At 37.5% G+C, this 21,403-nt stretch overlaps 1 protein-coding gene across 1 annotated transcript; it reads right to left on the reverse strand.

The window, feature by feature from the left end:
• Positions 1 to 16,316: 16,316 nt before the first annotated feature.
• Positions 16,317 to 20,967, reverse strand: LOC108374812 (RNA-binding protein cabeza-like). The gene is made up of 4 exons (XM_017630838.1): positions 19,068 to 20,967; positions 17,574 to 17,716; positions 16,989 to 17,485; positions 16,317 to 16,925 (listed from the first exon to the last, which is right to left on the reverse strand). Exons 2-4 carry the CDS (start codon positions 17,670 to 17,672, stop codon positions 16,571 to 16,573), a joined length of 951 nt encoding a protein of 316 aa, XP_017486327.1. The 5' UTR covers positions 17,673 to 17,716; positions 19,068 to 20,967; the 3' UTR covers positions 16,317 to 16,570.
• Positions 20,968 to 21,403: the final 436 nt, after the last annotated feature.

Here is a 21,403-nt window from a genome sequence, read left to right on the forward strand (position 1 = left end):
GCAGCAGCATCAGCATTAGGCCCTAAACTTCCGACTATTAGCATGCTAAGCATACAAAAAAATTCAAAAAAAAAAAAACAAGAAAAAAAGAAACAAAAAACTAAATTTTAAACCAAATAAGAAACCGGCTTCCACAGCTCAGCTGTTGTTGGTCAGTGTGACTTTGGTGCTGTTGACCGTTGTGCCATTGTGGCCACAACAAGTTGGCCACTGATCGTTTATGCCACCGGTTTGTTTATACTTTTTTTCTACAATGTATCTTAAGATTTTTCATAAACTTCCCTTTCATTAAAGCATTTATTGTTTGGTATTTGATGAGTTCGTGCAAAATTTGTCTTTGCATTGGCATCCAAGCATTGCTTTCATTAATTGCACTTTTCGTTGTTGTTGTCGGTTGTTGCCATTGCTCTTAACGACTAACCGAATTATGCAATTTACAAGCAGATAAAAAAGTGAATACAGACACTAATTAACAGTGTTGCCAAGTTTTGCACTTGAAAAAGCACTAAAACCCAAGAAAAATCGCGTTTTTTCTCGAAAAAAGCACCATATTTTTGTTGGAGTATTTAATGGACTTTGTATTTATGTGCATGAAAAATTTTATTGTAGGGATGCCGATTTAAATTGATAAAAATCAAAGTATTTTGCTCAACGGTCGAATCTATTCTGTTTTCTATAAATTCAAATATTTTCGTTCAAGCGACGTTGAGATTCTTGTTCTTATTTTTCTAATTTGCAGCTGTGTCCAGCGTTGCCCTTTCGCTTAGATATAAGCAAAATTGATTAATTTTTCGTCACTGTTTAAAAGTTAAAATTTTCTTCGTTTTTGCTAAATTCTGGTTAACACTATTCTTCGGTCAAAAAACGTTATAGACTTTACTGACACCAATCATATAACACTCTGTAGCGTTAACCAGAGTTGGTGAAAACGGCCTTTAATGTGTCTTATTTGAGCGTATTATCAACTGGCGCATAGTGAGAAAAATATTTTTGTGTCAAAAAAGCTGTATACTTTCAAATCCTACCCAATTTTAATTATTCTCTTTTTTCGAAAGGTTCGTGCTTGTTTGAAAAGTCGTAAAAAAATATAACAAATTCAGCCCAAACTAAAAGCATAAAGGGTGATTCCTGGTCTCAGCAATGGAGAATTACCGAATGTAATTTTGACATGATTGAAAGTGCTGCCACATACCTACTTATGTATATTGTTGTTCTCGCTTATAATTGTCATTGTGACAAGATTTCATTTCAATTTTTGTAAAGTTTCTTACAAAACTTATAAACACAAGCACCAAGAACTAAACTCTAAAATGTTCGCGGTTTGAATAAAGAAAAGCACTAAATTTAGTGCGAAGAGCACCAAGTTGGCAACAGTGCTAATAAATGTACAAAATGCTAGTGATTGCATATCCAAATTTATGTCTTTAAAATTTAAATTAAAAAAAAAATTGTATAGTAAATACATACATACCTTTGTATATATATACAAACCCACACATGCATAAGTACAAATGCACATACATACATACATGCTTTAACCAAGTCGTGTTTGTTGACTTACCAAATGTTTACAGTAGCTCAATTTATTAAGCAAACACATCTCCACAGCTGGTGTGTCGGTGTCAATATTGCTAAAATCAGCTCAAGCTGTCATTAAAGCTGTATAATGGTAATAATCGTTAGTTTTAGCGTTAACTGAGAAAACATAGATTATCCTTAGATCCCTTTTCAGTGCCCACTGGATTGTAGGGTGGATAAGCCATGGGCTCATGTGGACGTGCACAACAACGTGCAATCAGCAACATGCGATCAGCTGGAAGTACTGCCAAATTGTTACAAGTAAAAATTTATCCAGTAAAAATCCATTAAAAACTTGCAACTTCAGCTGTCATTTTTGCTCTCTCAATTTCCCCTACTTTACAAGTTTTTGTGTACAAAAATGCCAAAACATGAAAATTCGTAAAAAATTTTACTGGATTTTACCGGAAATGGGTAAACAAACACAACTAGTGTAATTTTTTGATAAATAGCCCTCGTAAGTCCAACTCCAACTACGCTGACTACGGTATTTTTGCGAGGAACCCCTTTCCTTTTTTTTGTGAAAAAATTACGGGGCCGTCGACCGCCATAGTAAGGCCGGTTATTATTATTTAGGGGAATAAAAACGATCTACATAAAGCTGTGTACTGTCATGTTCCAGATTCTGGCCACAGACGATACCCGTTTCCGGAAGTGTAAGTGTCTTTGAACTGTACCTGAAGTCCTGTCAGGTAGCCTATGAAAGGCCTCAGACCCTCTTGACTAAAATTCACACGACTTCTGTTCGTTGAGGGTAGAACAGTGCAGGGCAGAACAAAATATGACATTAAGCGTTATAAAATATGCGTTGAGTGCAAGAAAACAGAAGAGAACAGACTTAAGGCGTTCCAAAATTACTTTAGAGGATGTTATAAACTTCTTAGATTACTCACACAAAAAGGCTGTGGAACTTATAGGCTCCGCTGGAGCCCAGCTATGAGAGAGAATCACCTCCTTCGTAGCCATCAATGGCCTCATATCCGCGTACACACCAAAACGAAGACCACCACCATATGAGTGATTAATTGATTCAATAGGGCTTTGCAGTTGTCCACAAACCGAGATGTAGTTTTGAAAGAGTCCAGTGCTTTTGATACTGTCTGACAGCCGACCCAGAATTGCCATCCTCGAGAATGCGTCCATCAGTATACCAGACTCGGGGTGCTCTTACTTATAGTTGTGCTTAATTCTCTGTCCCTTTCAGGAGTTATTTCCTTGTATAGCTTGTTGAAGGATAATTTCAATAACAATTTGTATATGATCTTGATGACGGGATCCTCAAAGAATGGTTTTAAAATCAACGACCAACCATGAAGCTCTCCACTCCTTACGCAGCTGCTAAGTCCCAAAGCGCTATAGCAAGGCTCATCATACAAAGGCTTGACCTTTAAAAAGGTATATGATGTAAGAATTTATCTAATTTTACCAGATTTCAAAAATGTACCAAATCTGAAAGTTGTGTACTATTTAAACTTGAAAAAATAACCGAAAATGGTACATTTCGGCCAAAATGGCTAATAATTTTTTTTTGTATAAAAACTGAGTTATTCAAAAAAATAGAATTAAAAAAATTTGAAAAAAAGTTTTAAAAAGAAGCAGACGGGGGGAAATTTTCGGGCCACAAGGTCTCAACCTATTACTAACATGTTGGCAGTCGAAATTTCATCCATTCGGCTACAGCACTTATTGAGCAAACGTGGAAAAATACATACATTACAGTAATTATATGAAAAAACCCGCGAAAGTCGTTCACAAACAAAAAATATTAAAAATCAAAGCGATTTTTTAGCCGCTCAAAAGTTGCACTTATTTTCATAAAATATTATAACCCTTTTAACTGCATACCCAAAAAATTTATAAAAATTCTAGTTAAAATGCCCAAAATTTAGATGAAAATGTGTGGATTTTTTCTATATTCTATATAAAGTTTGAAAGTGTGATTTACATATATGGTTTTTGTTAAAGCATGAACCATATGTATTTTTATAAAAAAATAACAAAAAAAATTTTAGCTTGAAAAGCACTGTCAATATTAAAAATGAAACACCATTCATCCACCTTTGACCGGAACTGTAAATACTCCAATTCATTACCTATTTTAAGGAACAGAGTGAAATATGGAATTTTTTTCGTTTTTCAGACAGTTTTAACCCTTTAAGCGATGAAATTTTTATATTTTATATTTTACTCTGTATAGTAGAAAGCTTGCCAATGCCTTGGGCACACGTTAGCTTCCGCTACACGTACGTAAACTCTTACCTCTCCACATTCTAGCAGTACATAACTTAAACTTATTTTGTTTTCTTATTAAAAAAAATTTTGAGTTATTGTATTAAACGTACTGTCCTTATATTTTTCAAATAATCCTCAAATTGGTTATTTCAAACAACCTAAACGAGACTCAATCCAATGGACGCCGCCGTCTGAAGGAAAACTCTTTTTTTTAATCTATTCGGCGATTTCAAATAAAGTTTACATACATACATATAAATAGGACGAAGAATTTTTTATTTTTCGTGTTTTATTCTAAGCATTTGTTATATTTATTAAAAAGCTAGTCATCGGAATAAAAAGTCAAATTGCTGTTGTGTGCCCCGAATTCGCCCCCTCAGGCGTTGTGCTGCGCATGCAAATGGATAGCATTCAAAACCATCAAGTCATTCAAAATGGTATATACTTACATATTTATGTACATATGTATGTATGTATGTATATACCCTGCAAACCATTTTTTCAGAGCATTCTGAATTATAGAGAAATTTTACAGAATTCGTAAAGATCTCATCCGATTTTTTGCCGAATTTTCTAAAACGAAGTAAATTTTACACACTTCGATTCTTTTACGAAATTTCGTAAGAAATTCGGTAAAGAAATCAAAATAATTCTGCTATGTGAAAAATTTCTTGCAGAACTTTTTCAGAATTTTCCTTATTTTTCGCACATAAAGTTCTTTACGAGCTCGTGTCGACCACTTCATATAATTTTCGTTAAAGATTCGTAAAAAAATCGTTACAAAAATGAGAAACTCCCAAAGATTTCGTTTAGATTTCGGGAATTTTGGTTTGCAGGGTATGTACAGGCATATGCATATATACATACATATGTATACATGTGTATAATTGCAGCTTTAAGTTAAAATTTTTAGCACTTCCAGGTAGATTTTAACGCGTCATCACCGTTAGCTATAAAATGCAACTAGCTTGCGTTGGGTGGTACTGTTTTCCGATATCTTTCATTACACATCCACCTACAAAGACACCTACATAAGTACGCAATTTTTCTTTGAGTCGTGATTTGAGCTCATCTTCAACGAATGTTATAAGGCAATTCACTCTTTGATGCGAAAATGCGAAAGGCAAAAATTAACGTTTGTTTTGTTGCTTTGCTGTGCGTTTGTGCGAAACGACGCCATAACCGCGCCATATGTTTGTTGTAAAAAACTGCCGATTTCGCACTTTCGCTCAAACGCACACAGTTTCGCATCAAAGATTGAACTGTAGTTATGTGTCTGCCTGCTGATGCTTAAAAACTTGCAATGGTGAACAAACAAATATCTACTCTTTGCTTAAAGCAATACACCCACCAATGCATCAAAATTCAACCGGCATTGAATATTAAAAACATACCGTAAGTACTTGTAAATGTATATGAAGGTATTTATTTTCATATATCATGGACGCTACCCAGTAAGAAACCATGCAACAAATGCGCTTAATCCGAGATAACTCCTGGGATAGTCACAAAGGGACGTACGATTTATGCCACTTTTGATATGGATTGAACTGTTCACATTTGTTAGTGGATGCCCAATGAAGAAACTAGTTGCTATTTTAGTCGCTTTTAAAAAATAAAAATAACAAAACAAAAAAACTGAGTGCGTGTAATCCCTACGCAACCTGCTTCGAAAATATTTCTTAAACCTCTTTAGTTTAATACCTGTATTGTAATATTTCCCCTATAAATTAATTGCAGCATTACCTCCAGTGCTGCCGTCGGGCAAGTCCGCAAAAAAAATTTATTTCAGTATAGCGTCAAACGACCTTTAATGCAGGATTAACATCAAATGAACTATGCCGAAGGGCTACACACATATGTATATATTAAGCATGAAATTCATACCATGAATACACCACTTCTAAGGCACTCTTATTTCATTTATCTATTATTGACTATATTTTGCTAAGAAATCCATATCAGTACCTTAACACATAGTTTGCTGGGTTATTCTAATAGCCATTGAAATATGCTTCACAAAAAGTAATTAACCTCATGCCCACCTAAAAATTTAAATATCCATAAACAAAATTTATGAATTGGGAAGCTAACAAAATTTGTATTTCAACTCTATATTTAATTTTGTCTTGGTTTTGTTTTCCTTTTTTCGGCTAAAAGTTTACATGCAGCATGTTTACCTTTTACTGTAATTAGCGCTAAAATGAGCTCTTACAGTAGGTTTGTATGTAAACATAAAAACATGTCTGCAAAAATTAAAATTTAGAAAAAATAAATGCATTAACATACTTACGTACATACGCAGCTTTAGCATCTCTACATACATATGTATGTACATATTTACATATTTACATATGCTTAATTAATATAAAGATGGCACAACTTCATAGAAACAACCGGTATTAATGGTGCCTTTTTGTAGATCAGGAATGACACATTTCGTAATTTAGGCATTGATAGCCATGACCAGCGGAGGCCTGGCCAGTTTGCACGCATGCTCACCTTCTTCTTCGGCTCAACGCTTTGACCAGCTACATAATTACCTTTGTTTTTCAAATGAAGCGATGAGTATTGCGTTCTCTAATCGGAATTAAAGAATTATTGTAATTATCGTTAAGGTCGTGATTAAATTGGTTCGGAAGATGGCGTAAAATTCGTTTTCGTTTTTATTTCGCATCTTAATTTAGTTCTCCTCTCACTCTTCGTATGCGTTCGAGTTCAGCTCAATAAATTGTAACCGTACCCAAGTTTGAAGCGTTCGCCTCGTAGATGCGCGAATTGTGGGATGCTCAAAAGAAGTAATAAGTTTTTTCTAATTTATTATGGGTATGGCGTAGGCGTATCTGTGGTCTTGGGTATGCATTATAGTGCGTGCGTTCGGTCCCAAGATGTTGTTGCGACAAAAAATCGTGCACTGCAATGGCGGGTAACGTCCACTTTCGAAGGAGATTATCGGCATACTTCGGTATGCCGGGTCAAATGGTATTTACCTAATGGTGTGTTTCGCCGCTAATGTGGACGAAATAGCCGCAAGGTGGATACACTCCATTTATCCAGAAGAAGGAGTGGAAGATGACCTTTGAAACATTTACATTAAATGTGATCTCAAGCTCTGACGCGATTTTCCGTACAAATTTTTGAACTTATCAGTGCAAGAACTAAGTCGGAGCTTAAGCTTACTTTTTATGCCATCATATCGATTACTCGAGGTATAGGCTGCATTTCTTTATTCATTCTGAACGTTTGGAATAAACTTTTTTGTTTACTTATTCTTTAGAACGTTCCTGATGATATGTCAACGTATATTTCAAACTCATTCTGTTTATTCCGGCTGTGAAATGGGATTATCCGGAATGTATAAAGAAACGCAGCCATAATCTTTTGGACGGAGACCAATAAATAGTTAGTTTTCTTTCAAGAGGGCCATGGATATATCAAATCAGATGCCTTTCTGGGCTCTTGGGTATAATGGCAACGGCTTTGTAATCGGAAGTCCTTGCAATACTTAGGGCCGTTTGCACCACGTCTAGTTAACACTAACTGGAGGTACATCCTTCACTTAAACACATTGACTACTTTATCGATCAAATGTCATATGCTGGGTGTCGATAACGTCGATAACGATGTTTAAATGGGAGTTAAAATTAATCAGACAAGATGCAAATGGCCACATCATTGGCGGGAACATTAAATAAGGGTCTGCAACGACAGCCAAACAGTTGGAAACTGCTTGTTCAGGAATTTTAAGCCTGAACACTGATATTTGGCTAATTAAAGAACTAAGCATAGCGCGAACTGTCTGATATAGAACTTTTTTTCATGGCACATTTCAAATATTCCAACTTTATTAAGTTAAGAAGACATACATAAATGTAAATATTTACCCCTCAATGAAAGAATTGATTACACTCTGTGCAACCCCCATTAACTGCATCTGCATCATGAACAGCGAAGAAGCTGTGCAAAGGAAGATGTAGTCCACCAACTACCAAAAATGTATGCACATAAAAATACATGTTTACTGTTTAGGTACGTGGATCTACTTTTAGGTACATTATGAAAATTTAGTATTCATCACAGCGAAAGGGTGGATGCTGTCAAATCGAGAAAGAGAGGACTAGCGGTCCGCGGAAGGCGCCACCTTTGTTTCGCTGCATCGTGGATTCGCCCTTTAAACGGTTTGCAAGTACATCATTTCATTATCAGGCCAATTCTTAATACCCCCGGGAAGTTTGTTCTCCGGGAATTTGTTTCTCCCGAGAAATAAATCCCTCAATAATTAACTCCCAGGAGTAGCATTTTCCCCGAAAACTTGGGAGGCGGAAATTCGAACTTCGAAAAAGCTGTTTGACACTTTTTTGAGAGCTCAACTCCGCCATTTAATATAAAAAATCTTCAGAGAATTTTTATTCATGATAAGAAGAAAAAAAGAAGAAATTAACCCTTTGTTATGCATTTACCATATTTGATAAAACTCAATATCTTTGAAATGAAAGTTTTTGTGAATATGAAAATATTTAAAACCTCATTAGAATCAGCTTCATTTTAGTTATTGCATTTTCGTTTCAATGTAAATGTGGAAATGAATACTTACACAAAATTACACATTCATTTATAAAAACCTTTCGACAATTTTCTTGCTTTTACTATCCGAATGTTTTTGAGCATTAGTTTTTTTAATCAAATACTTAATACTAAAGTATATTAGACATAAAAAAAAGTTTGATTCTACTATGTATATTTACATCAGAGCTTAACTTTAATAATTTAGCTATTAAATTGTACTTCCAGTTTCTTTATGTCAACAAGGAATTCTGGTTTAGGTTTTATCAGAAGACTATTTGAAATTTCGTCTATCCATGTGTGAGATTTTCTCTTCATATTTGGTATGATCCAATCCTGCACCTGGGAACAAACGCGTCCGCTTAGAAATACTCGGCTGCGATGGGCAACAAATAAAGTCACTGGATCTTGGATCTAAGCCAAATTTGTGCTGGAAAACCCTTGAGCTGCCTCATAAGTTTATCGGATGTGATGTCATGGCGTATGAGTTACCTATTAACATGAATATTTTATGAAGAGTGAAGTCGTATTTAATGGGATAGAAATTGAGTTATTTGAACTTAGTAGGTTAAGAAGACATCTAGGTCAAAATGATCTGAGAAAGATATACAGTAGTCAAAACTATATTTCCAACCATATATCACACTTTTGAACCGAGTAATAAATAAAACAATTATGAAGAAAACTTGATTTGGACTCACCCAGATTATGGGTGTTTTTTGGGATTCGACAAGAACGAACATTTTTATAACGGTAAAAAAAGTAAGCTTAAAAATTTGCAAAGATTTTTCTATCGTATCGGTCTGGTGTACATTATATGTGTACGTTTGCTCGGGCTATTGGTTAGGTGTCGCTGTCTGTCGGGATGTTATTACCGGACAGAATGTCTGCCCTGATAAATACAGACTTCTAATACTACAATAAGTAAAATATAAAAATTTCAGATTTGTTGAAATGCTTTTGAATTATTATTTATTTTTATTTTTTTGACATTTTCAAAAGTGTATGCCATGTGCTCAAAACCGCCATAATTGCCTGCCATTATTATTTTGGAATAATAGTAATATTGAAGCTGTGTTTCTTTATACATTCCAGATAATCCCATTTCACAGCCGGAATAAACACAATGCGTTTGAAATATACGTTAACATATCATCAGGAACGTTCTAAAGAATAAGTAAACAAAAAAGTTTATTCCAAACGTTCAGAATGAATAAAGAAATGCAGCCTGGATATTAAAATACTTAAATTGTAGACTTATTAAAATACTTTCGAAGTTGGTCTAAATTTTCTTCATTTACGACCTGCGTGACTCTGTATGGACCGCAGCCGGGCTTAGTTATGTAGTCTCCCTTCCAAGTAGAGGAGGTACCAAGGCGCGACTGAAGAAAATTTGGGCTTTGATAAATTACATACAGTCTGCTATTCACTGGCTCTTAGACTATATACAAGTATAGAATTTTTCACAAAAGTCATGTTACGAATAATTTAAACTTCTTAAAACGAAGACTGAGAAAATGCTAAAATTTGCTAATAACGCCTTCTTTCTTATTTCGTAGAGAAAAATTGCCGAAAAATATTAGATATCACTCTAGTAATGAGAACATAATTGATTGCCAATATCGTTTAAAAGCTTAACATTTGCGAAATTCTTTAGGTATATATCGCACGTTTAATAATATAGAGATGTAACTCGAAATTTACGTTTTTGGAGATTTCGTTATGCAATTAATAAGCTTAATGAGTAAGATACATGTGTTCATTCTAACAGATAACCAAACTTCCCAAATATGGCGAAGATAAGTGTTTTTTCCATCTGTCTTTTTGTATACCAACTGTATGAATTGATAAAACTTTGATAGCGCTTTCCCACAAAATTTAAATTTCGTTACATTATAAAAGTGCGATTTTATGTATTTCATAATTATAAAAAAAAACGCTCGTAAATTTTATCCGCTGACAAAATTTCGTTAATAGCTAATTAATTTGTGTTGATACGCTGATTGTAAAGGTGGAAATGTAGAGAAAAAAGTTTAGATGTTATGAAAATGCATAGCTTAACTGGCTGAAAAATAATCGAAGGTCATTTGTGTACATACATACATATGTATGTATGCAGATGGGTACTTGATTACATGCCCATTTACAAAGCCATATTAACATAATAATTTTATGTATCTACAATAAATTTACATAATTTTGTTTATACCCATATATACCACATATATGTATGTATGTACGTATGTATGAGTGGATGGGTGTACCTACATACATATGCCACTTCATACCGGTTCGCTCGAAAACAGTAGTCAAAATACATATATGTAACGCACATTGTTACTATAAAACATATTTAGTTTCTTAATTTTTAATCGACTTCAAAAAAGGGGGAGATTATCAGTTGGCCGGAATATATATATTTTTTTATGTATGTTACCGCATAACTGTGTACCATGTTAACCGATTTCGATAATTCTTTTTTCATCGGAAGGGTGGTACCTCAAGGGTGGTCCCATACTAATTTTGTTTATATCCGATAATTGGATCGTGAAGAAATTAACGATAACCTTAGATTTTGATATGAGGGTTGAAGTCGGTTTTGTTTTTTTGCTTAAAAATTACTTGTTTGTTTCTCTTATCAAAGCGAATAGTTAATTTAAGCCATAGTCACGCTTTTAAAACTCGTAAAATACCTGTTCATAAAAGGAATATAAGTTAACATCCATTTGTTTTGATTTGGGATATTGCTTTTCGTTTTTTGGTGCATCGCTGGCGCTATTTAATATACATATGTATAATTTAAGCAAATATTTGATGCTGTTTTGTTTGGGCCCTTCAACTATTAACATCCGGTTGAATGGGCTTTTGGCGCCAATAAGGCACTAACCTTAATTCAAACCACATTTTTACATAAATATGTATGTATGTAAATAAATATGTAAACATTCATCTTCCTGTTTGACGCTGCAATCGCCTGAAACTACGCGCACACTGCAACCGGTATCGGCGGTACATGTCACTGCGTTCGAAATTTATTAAATGAAAACCTAGTGATAGAACTATACGAGTACCGAGTACCGAGTACAGAGTGTCGATACTTTTCATGAGTACTGAGTAGTATCGAGAACTCGATGCTTTTTGACAAGTACTGAGTAAATATCAAAAAGAATCGACGTATTAAAAACTTGCAAAGTAAACTTTTTAAAAACTACATACAAATTTTGTTTTCAATTACATTGAACAATTTTTAAAAATTACCCAACAAACATTGTAGCGAATGTTCGAAAATTATCTTCGATATGCAATATGAATGCCGTGTAAATGAAGATAACGCTCATTTCCATCAATGCTGTCATAACTCAAAAAAGCAAAAACTCTAGAAAAACCGCTCTAAAGTTAATAATTTTTATATACTTCCATAGTAAAATTTAATACATATTTTGTTTAAATGAGATATTGGTAATCGGTACAGCTATGAAATTTTTTCACGACAGAAAAGAAGAGGTAGAGGTCATTTAAACATTGGGCTCGGTAAAAAATTCTTAAATTATTGGAAAACAAATCTCTTGCCTCACCTTCGAGATAATGAATGGGATAAGAGGGTGGTCTAGGGCTCGATAGCTTGGCCATTCTCCAGCGAAACGGAGCTTGGTTATTTAATGTATTCTACCATCGTTGTAAATTCGTAATCCAGCCCATTCTCGAATAAAATGTCTGTAAAAAAAACTTCTTTAGAAATGCTTCTTCGATCAGATTTCAACATTAAAAGCAATGTCTATTAAATTTACCAATAGGAAGAGGTCATAAAAGTAAAGTAATCTGATTTGTGTTTACTTTTCCCGTTTGCCTCAAAAATAAAGGAACGCAAAAAACCAAATTTTTAGTCCAAAGAATGGCAACAACAAAACTAACGTCAAATAAGAACAGAAATGTATGTACAAAACACATTCACACAAGCACAAGCACAATAAACACTTGCTATATCAATTATTTTTTGCCTCCTTCCAATTTCAATTCACTTCTTTTACTTTTTAGATTATTCTCACTTTTAGCGTATTCTTTAATTTCCGTTAATTTAAATTCAGTTGAGTTTGACACTTTTCAGGATTTTGCCAGAAAAAATTCTTCTGACTAAATCTGACTACTTCGGACTGATGAGAGTCGCTCTCACTGACTGTTGCTCTCTCATTTTTGCTGTCATTTCCGAGTTAAGGAACGCTTTTTGGACTAAATCTGACTACTTCGGACTTTTTCTGACTATTTCTGGGAGATAAGGAACGCTCCTAATATGTACATACATAAATGCAGTCGACTAATAACCGGGCCAAGTGTACGCGTCGTTTTGGACGTACATATCAGTCGTCTGAAATCGGACGGCCCAGCGGGTTTGGCCAAGTCCAATAAAGCACCCAATCGTTTCTCTTCTCAGCCAACTGGCGTCGATTGGAAATCCTAGTCCTTCTCCACTTAGTCTTTCCATCGCAGCATTACTCTTATACCAGCAGTGGGACCCGCGTCGAGTACGTGCATGGCTAAAGTATTTTGTCAATTCGTATAATCGTAGGGACTACACTTGGCTCAGAAGATAGACCATTCGACATTTTCCACGACGAATGGAAATGGAAACAAGGAGCCTTACCCCTTCAGAAATAATTTTCAACACATGGACGAAAGACACTACCGCAACTACCAAAATAGAACAAAACGGAAACAAAGTCTTCAAATAGATCGCCGGCAGCACCTGCGCCAAAGACAAAGGAACGTTGTTGGCAACATATTAACAAGGAAATTAGCCGGCGACAGTGGGCGACCTGTCACAACTAAGCACTCCGCACAGGTAATGTCGTCAGAACATCAGCTACGCAGCGAGGCTCAGGTGCTGCCCGTAAGGGAACACAACATCATGCTCAGTAAGTAGTAGGCTCGTCCGGAGGCATCTCTACGAACTGTAGAACGAAGTCCAGAACTACTCACGACAACCAGTGGTCCCGGCACTGCATATAAACTCTGCATGTGAAGGTTACCCTATAACACCAACCACTTTTCCCGCTCAACCCAACCCAACTAAGACTCCTCTCCATCTGGTCCGACCTAAATCGAGCATACAAATGGGGGATGGAAAGCGGCTACTCAAAAAAATAACTTATATACCATATATCGCACTCTGATATCAGGTCATCTCATGAAAAAAATCGATTTTTGGTTAGTTTAAGGGCATTGCTAGGGCGACGCCAAGGAGATCTCAAAATTTAAGTTTCTGAACACGCAAATAAATTATTTTGAACTATCTCCATTAAAGAACGAACATTTATAACGAAGATGGCATGACGCTAAAACTAGTTTGACTTCAAACCAAATTTGGCAAAAGATTACTATAATTCGTTCCAAAATACACATCATACTCTTACCCTGCCGAATTCCAAGATGGTCGGTTGTACGTTTGCCGGATTGACTTGGCGGAGCACATACTCCCACCAAGCACCATCGCCCAACCATCAACCAGTGGGTCAACTCCCAGTACGCAACCCAGGACATCCACAAAGGGCAGGTTGTTCCACGGTTAGGTGCAACGCATGTAACAATTGGTGCGACCTGAAACGCTGCTTAGGCTTTACATACCATTTTGAATGGAATACTGCATTCACTGCAGCCGCAACACCCAGTGCCAACAATAGCTCAACAATCTTCGACAACCACCGATGGTAACACCAGGAGTAAGACCATCCGGCCTGAGACCAGCGCGTCAAGCACCATAGGCACAACAAGCATCACAGGCAGCGTGCCAGTACTCATTCACCACGCGCGTAGCCATCACCAGAGACCGCAATGAATCAAGTGAAAGCAGTTTAATTACAACGGCCTACAAAGTAAGATCGCTGAGATAGTTGGTTTCAAGAGATGAAATCGTAGTCGCGGCGACCCAGTAGACAAAACTCCACTCCGGCTCGAACAGTCACAGTCAAGACGAGTTCAACGTTCTCCGAAGAGATTGTCCCCGTGGCTCATGAGGCAGCGTAACCCTTATATTGCATAACGTGGTTCAATATCGGCTGAATTCAATGCTCTTCCACTACCATCTTGTGCGCGCGTAGCTGAGCGATATATCCGCAGGATCATCGACGTAGCAGCCGCCCGTATGAGGCGGCAGGATTAACAAAGTGCTCATAGGCGTCTCCGCAGAAGCGGCGGTACTCGCGGACGGGCGTGATCGAATCCGCCGGGCTAATCCAGGGGATCTCCGTATCATCAGAGATCTGAATAGTGGCATTAGAAACCTGGTTAATGAATATAACGGGAAAATGTGGAATGAGCGTCTTAAGACCTGCAATCTCTCTAACGGAGCAAACAAACTGCGGACCAGTCAAGTCTCTCTCCCATCCGACTAAGCGTAAGGACAATGTGGTCTTTACATTTGGCACCACTACATCGGATCAACGGACGCGCGCGCGTTCTTCAGCCGACAATTCATTGCACACCCAGAGAGAGACAAACTTCGCCCCCAAGACACACCATCGTCTTTACCACAGAAGAGACGCGGCAACTGTCAACAACGTCAAAGCATCTAAGGCGTTAGGCCCAGACGGAATCTCCATGCATACGGAAAAAGGCAGGAATTGCGGGAGTCGAGTACATCGCCGATGCTTTCAACTTGTCGCTGTCCACCCTGATCATCCCCGAGATGTGGAAAATGTGCTGGATCATTCCCATTCTTAATCCAAGGAGGCTGAGATTCATATCCCTCCCATCCTCACTTGCAAAACCATGGAAGCACTACTCCCCCCAGTCTGACGAAGCATCACAAGTTAGCCGCAGCATTGAGCGCCATCACCACACAGATCAGCGAGGGTTTGAACCAACGCCGAACCTTTGATAGAATAGGACGGTCCTAGTCCAAGTTGACCTGTCGAAGGCACTCGGCACCGTGAACCACGTGACCCTCAGCACAGACGTTTCGGACTCGTCGCTTCCACCAAGGATGAAACGGAGGATAACCTGTTATCTTTGTGGGCGCCAATCATCGGTCGAATTTTGTAACCACGAGTTCAAGTCGCATAGATTTAAACCTGGGCTCGAATCGTCGCATACGATATCGTACTACTCGTCACGTAAAAACACATTTTTAGGATTATGACATACGTGAACGTACTTTTTATCCCATTCAGCTTATACGACTGACGGTATCACGAACCCTGGGCTCGAATCGTAACATCCGTTCACGGATCGAAAACGATACGAAAGAAAATTACGTGATACGTCAGGCAGTATCAGCTGAATGGGACAAAAAGTACGTTCACGATAACCGACTATCTCACCGATCTATCAAATTTCTTCAACATCTCCGCCGCAAAATCTGCCGTCACACTTTCCACCACATAGACCAAGGAGCTCAGGCTTGATCTAGACGTAAAAAACCGACAACCAAGCAACCCACGTCCTGTGTGTGCGGTTGACAACCTGTTCTCCTTATCCTCGCATTCCTCAGCCACCAGCAACAAACTGCGATCCAGGAACAAAGTCCTCAAGTCGCTAGCCGGCATTACCTGGGAAGCCGACAGAGACCCTGCTTAGAACTTATCAGGCAATCTGTCGGACAGTGGCAAAATATGGCGTGCGTTCGGCGGGGCCACTCTGTAATGCGATGTGATAGGCAATCGCCACAGCATAAACCATACGACGTATTTGCCCTTCGCATCGCATTACAGAGTAGCACCCCCAGAAATGCATCAAGCCAAAGCATCAGTCTCTCTTATTTCTTAACTATAATTGATGTAAATGTCTTATTTACGCAACTAAGTTCCAATTAGGCATTTGACCGTGGTTGCGCATGCACGTGAAATGACGCCTGCGCGAATAAGACATTGAACCGTACGTAGACTATCCGTTCGACAAAGCAATGTAAAGAGCGATGCTCAACACCCTAAGAATCAAAAAATATATATACATATATTATTTTGTCATTGAAATTAAAACATTCCGACGATTGTTTATTTGGAAAGTAATTGGTATATCGTAATATACATTCGTCATTATACTTTTTAATACATGTTCCATACTTTCTTTACAAACTGTTGATATTTGAGTGTAGCTGTAATATGTAATTATGATCATTTTACAACATATTCGCTTTACTTAAAAAAATGTTTTCTAAAGTTAAATACACATATAACGTAAAACCGGTAAACGAACCAAACGACAGTTAATAGGGTCTAGGCCGATTGCCACCGTCTCCTCTAGCAGGGCCACCACCACCACCGCCATCGCGACGACCGCCGCCCATTCCACGGCCTCCTCCGCCGCCACCACCACCGCGTCCACCACCACCAAAACGGTTGAAGCCCCCACCACCACCGGCGCCACCACCACTTCCGCGGTCTCTATTTCCATAGCCACCGCCGCCACCACCACGATCACTGCCATAACCGCCACCACCACTGCCGCGATCGCTGCCGAAGCCACCTCCACCACCGCCACCATAACCGCCACCTCCACTGCTGTAACCGCCCCCGCCGCCACCGCTTTCATTTCCTGCATCGCCTTTCGGCTCCTTGCATCTACAAAATAAAATGTATATTACTTTAGATTTATTTCGACGTCAAGCACCGCTATAAACCTACCTATTGCATTCGTTACGCCAAGCAAAGTTCGTATTATTGCAACTGCTGCACTTCCAATCACCTTCGCGTTGTGGTACATTACCGCCACCACCGCCACCGGCTCCACCGCCGCCACCACCCATTCTGCCACGACCTCCACGATCGCCGCCGCCACCGCCTCGTCCCGAATCGTAATCCCCACCCGGTCCACCGCCGCCGCCACCACCGCGATCAAATCGGCCGCCGCCGCCTCCACCACGACCACCACCGGGTCCACCACGACCACCAAAACCACCACCGCCGCCGCTACCACCACCGCGACCTCCTTTCCAATTATTTTGGCGCTGTGCCAAAGAAACTTTAATCGAGCAGCCATTGAAATCGCGCCCATCAAACCAAGCGATTGCCGACTGGGCGGCATTTGTATCATCATAGGTTACAGTAGCTTCGCCTTTAGAGAGCCCGGTGTCTTTGTGCTTGTACAACCAAATTTTAGGCTTCATTGTCCTCTTATCTTTCTGCAATTTAAATCAATTTTAAAAAATAAAACGATTTTGTTTATAAATAGCATTATATAATGATGAAACAGACAATTTGGAAACCTACCTTTATAATGCCGATCGCACCGAAATGGGTTTCGATGGCCAATTCATCGGTTGAGGGATCCATACCAGAGACAAAAATTGTATCTTCTTGCGTAACCATTTCGCCACCACCACCACCGCCGCTGCCGCCGGCACCAAACCCGCCTAAAATTATGCATAGATGTTAGCAATGTTCTGACTTCATACGTTTTTTTTTTGTTCAACTATGAAATGTGGAATTTAAGACTAGATTTTTGTAAGCTACTTTTAACCATTATTTTAACGTACTATACGATGATTGGAAAATATGAGAGTGTTTGACCTTCAAGAAACACAATTGAAACATAAACGAAGAGCAGAGTGTGATTCACATTTAATTTCGGGTACCCTCTTATATAAAAGCTCAGATATATGTACCAAGTAAATTTTAAGCAAAAAACACAACCGACTCAATTCTCATATAAAAATTTAGGAGTACCGTTAATTTATTCATGGTCCAATGATCGGATCTAAACCAAATTGTATGGGACCACCTGTGAGACACTCAGGCAGATTCTGTAATTCATTTCCTAGTGAATTTCAACCCTTGCCAATTTGAATTCAAAGCGAGTTAGATTAAAATTCACTCGGAAGTGAGTTGCAGAACCTGTCAGACTATCTTTCTGAACTGAAAAACTTTCTGACTGAAAACGAATTATCGAAATCGGCTGACGTGGCCATAAGTTATGCATAAAAAAAAATCCGACGACTTGAAAACCTTCTCCTTTTTTTGAAGTCGGTTAAAAATATAGTATTGTTGTTCGTAAAATTTAGTAAGGCGTATTTCAGGTTCTTTTTTGTGAATATATGTACATCACGCTTCGAAACACTAATTTTAAACAATTCACCCTTTTCATACATCTTGTGATTTGTTCATACTCTTCATGTGTGAATAGAAATTGGGTAATAAGTGGCTTTCAGTTCAAGAAAAAGCATTTGTGATACTGGGAGTTTTTCGTAAGATGTGAGATTAAAAAATATATATTTTGTTTTGAATAATAACTTTCAAATGGAAAGCAGTTTTACCATTTTTCCCATTTTAAAAACTGTTCAAGTTTGAAACCTTATTACAAACACTTAAAAATTAATACCATGATATTCAACCCAAAATAAACATTATTTCATCAAATTTAATGCCTTATAATAAAATTTTTCACAATATACCATATTCGCAAATCTGACACACACGTTGTAAAGAATTTTAATTATTGGAATTGACTACAAAAAAAAAAACAATATAAAAATTTCCGCATCCTTTTGACTTCCTTAACTGCAAAGTTGACAGCATTGAAAATCGAAAATGTAAAATTTCTATACAAACCCGTTTTAATTGATACATTCGATTCAATGCTCTATGGAAATGCTAGTCATACAGTATTTTATTTTACGTAAACGCAGTTAAGAATTGTAAGTAGTAAATGAATTGATTTATACTTTACTCATTTATTTGTTGCAATATGGCTTGCTTTTATTTTACCTTTATTGTAGCCGTCCTTGCTGCCGCCTCCATTTCTAAAATAGGATATCAAGACTCATTTAAATATGCGTGCTGTGATTTGCAGTGTGTAGGTAACTGAAAGTTTTTAAATGTCTAATGTCGCATACACAAGCAAGTACCATTCTCAAGCCGCCCGTCGGATAACGTAAATCTGACATTTCAGTTTAAGACTCAACCATTATTTTCCCCATTTCTGTAGACGACGTTGACGATCCATCATATTGCGGTGATATTAATATAACACAGTTTGAATCTTCTGATCATTAATCATACCCAACTAATCAACAACACACTGGACTCGCGGGCACATATCTTATGCTAGTTGCTGCTATTCTTTCTACAGCAACAAATTAAACCATTCATTAAGATTTAAAAACCAGATCATTAGTTGCTTAGGTTGAAATATACACCAATCGCTGTCTCTTTACACCTTTACGCCTTAAAATTACTTTTAGAGAAGTTTCATAAACAATTGTATTGAGACAAATGAATCATATATAAAAAAATTATACACAATAAGGGAATTTATTGCTTCTCCACCGAAAAACCTTGCATATATCCGTTTATAAAGAAAACTAACTCTTAGATATTTTAAGGAATAAGTTTAGAAATCAACTAAATATTAAATGAACATTTGTAGCAATACATATCCCATATTAAAGTTGGTCGGTACGCTATAAAGGTTTTATAACACATACCCGTGGAAATTGGTAAACGTTATATTGGCGGAAATAGATTCACTGAACCATCTCCGGTTTTCTTTAACTGAGAAGACATGAGCCGCCGTTTGCAATGATGCAAATAGCGAGCTGTTCAGGTTCAATAGTAGGTATATATACCCAGATAACTTTTAGAAAAATTGTCAAATAACGAAGATTTCAGTCCTGTTTACACTCATTATCAAAAAAATTTATGAAACAGATAATGGAAGAAGAATGCCATACACAATATGTACCGCAGTTTAACACTCTATACATATAACTCTCAGCAAAAAAAAAAATATCGGCTGGCTATACACCATATTTGGCTTATTTCCTAAACGTACTTATACGCAGTAGTGACCCGATTTAACTACTGTAAAAACAAAATGCAATACAGCGCTTCTGTCACTTGGAAATCAAAACCACCAATCAATGCATCAACTTTATTACTGACGCGCCCATTGCTGTAGTAGTGTTTTCTTAACGTATCGGAAGCGTTCTGGAATAGTATGAATTGTTAACATTTTGTAGTCATCCAATACTTTGTACGAATGGTAAGCAACTGACGTTTAGTATGTCAATCTTTCTGTTCATACAGGATACGTGGCCTACAGTTGGCCATTAAAAAAATAACCTTTTAAAAAAAGCACAGATACGCCACTCTCATTATTTCTGTGCGATATGTCTTTCATTACAAAAGTTATTCCAGCTTGGTTGATACGGCATTTAATGCCAAACAACCGAGAACTATAACTCTAGTTAAAACTGTAATCACAACCAGGTAGTGAAAAAAAAATCCATTAGATCCACGCATTTTGCGATAACAGAAACGGAGTCAACCATATAGAAAAGCTATTGCCCAATTTAATATACCGCTAGCTTAGATTGAAAAATGTCTTTTTGTAAAAACGTCCATTTTGATAAAGGTGGCAAGGGAAATAAATCGCTTCCAAAAGCCAGGCGTTTAACGCGCGTGACCACATTTCTTTACATTTTGTTCAAGGTGTTTATATGCTAACGCGCGTTAAACGTAAGAAACTGGTGCAGTTGTTGATGTAAGTTTTCAAAACGCGCGTTAAACGCCTGATTTGTGAACGGGGCCTAAGGAACTTGTTTTATTTCTTCCTGCTGAAATCCAAATTTGTTTAAGCTTGATATACGGTTCAATGCGAGCGTGAACTTTCACAAAGCCAAAAAATTCCATTTGTATTCTTACCCACTGGGAAAATAGGTAAGCACCTTGCGAGGTAAGCCATGTTTTCTTTCAGTTCTTAGTACCAAAATTGTCATCATGGCCAATGTCATCTACTAGTAAAGGGCAAAATGAACACATCCGAAGACACATTACGTTGTCAGTTGCAAAATAACGTGCAGCCGAAGTTATTTCCAAGCACCGAACTACTCCGAGCGACTGCTCTGCATTACACGTAACTTACTTTGTAAAGCGGCTCAGAAGTATGTCTGATACCAAATGTACATTCTAAATTCCTACTTACATAAGGCGGCCATGCCTTTGTAAAAGTAAGGGACGTTCGGCAGGGAAATGGTAATGACTGCCAGGTGAAGAGTAAGTTGCTAATAAGGTATTATTACGTGCTCCTAATTCCCACTGGG

The sequence above is a fragment of the Rhagoletis zephyria genome, unplaced genomic scaffold (assembly GCF_001687245.7).
Source record: "Rhagoletis zephyria isolate East Lansing unplaced genomic scaffold, Rhagoletis_zephyria_1.1 Rzeph_scaffold_08159, whole genome shotgun sequence".
Lineage (NCBI taxonomy): Eukaryota > Metazoa > Arthropoda > Insecta > Diptera > Tephritidae > Rhagoletis > Rhagoletis zephyria.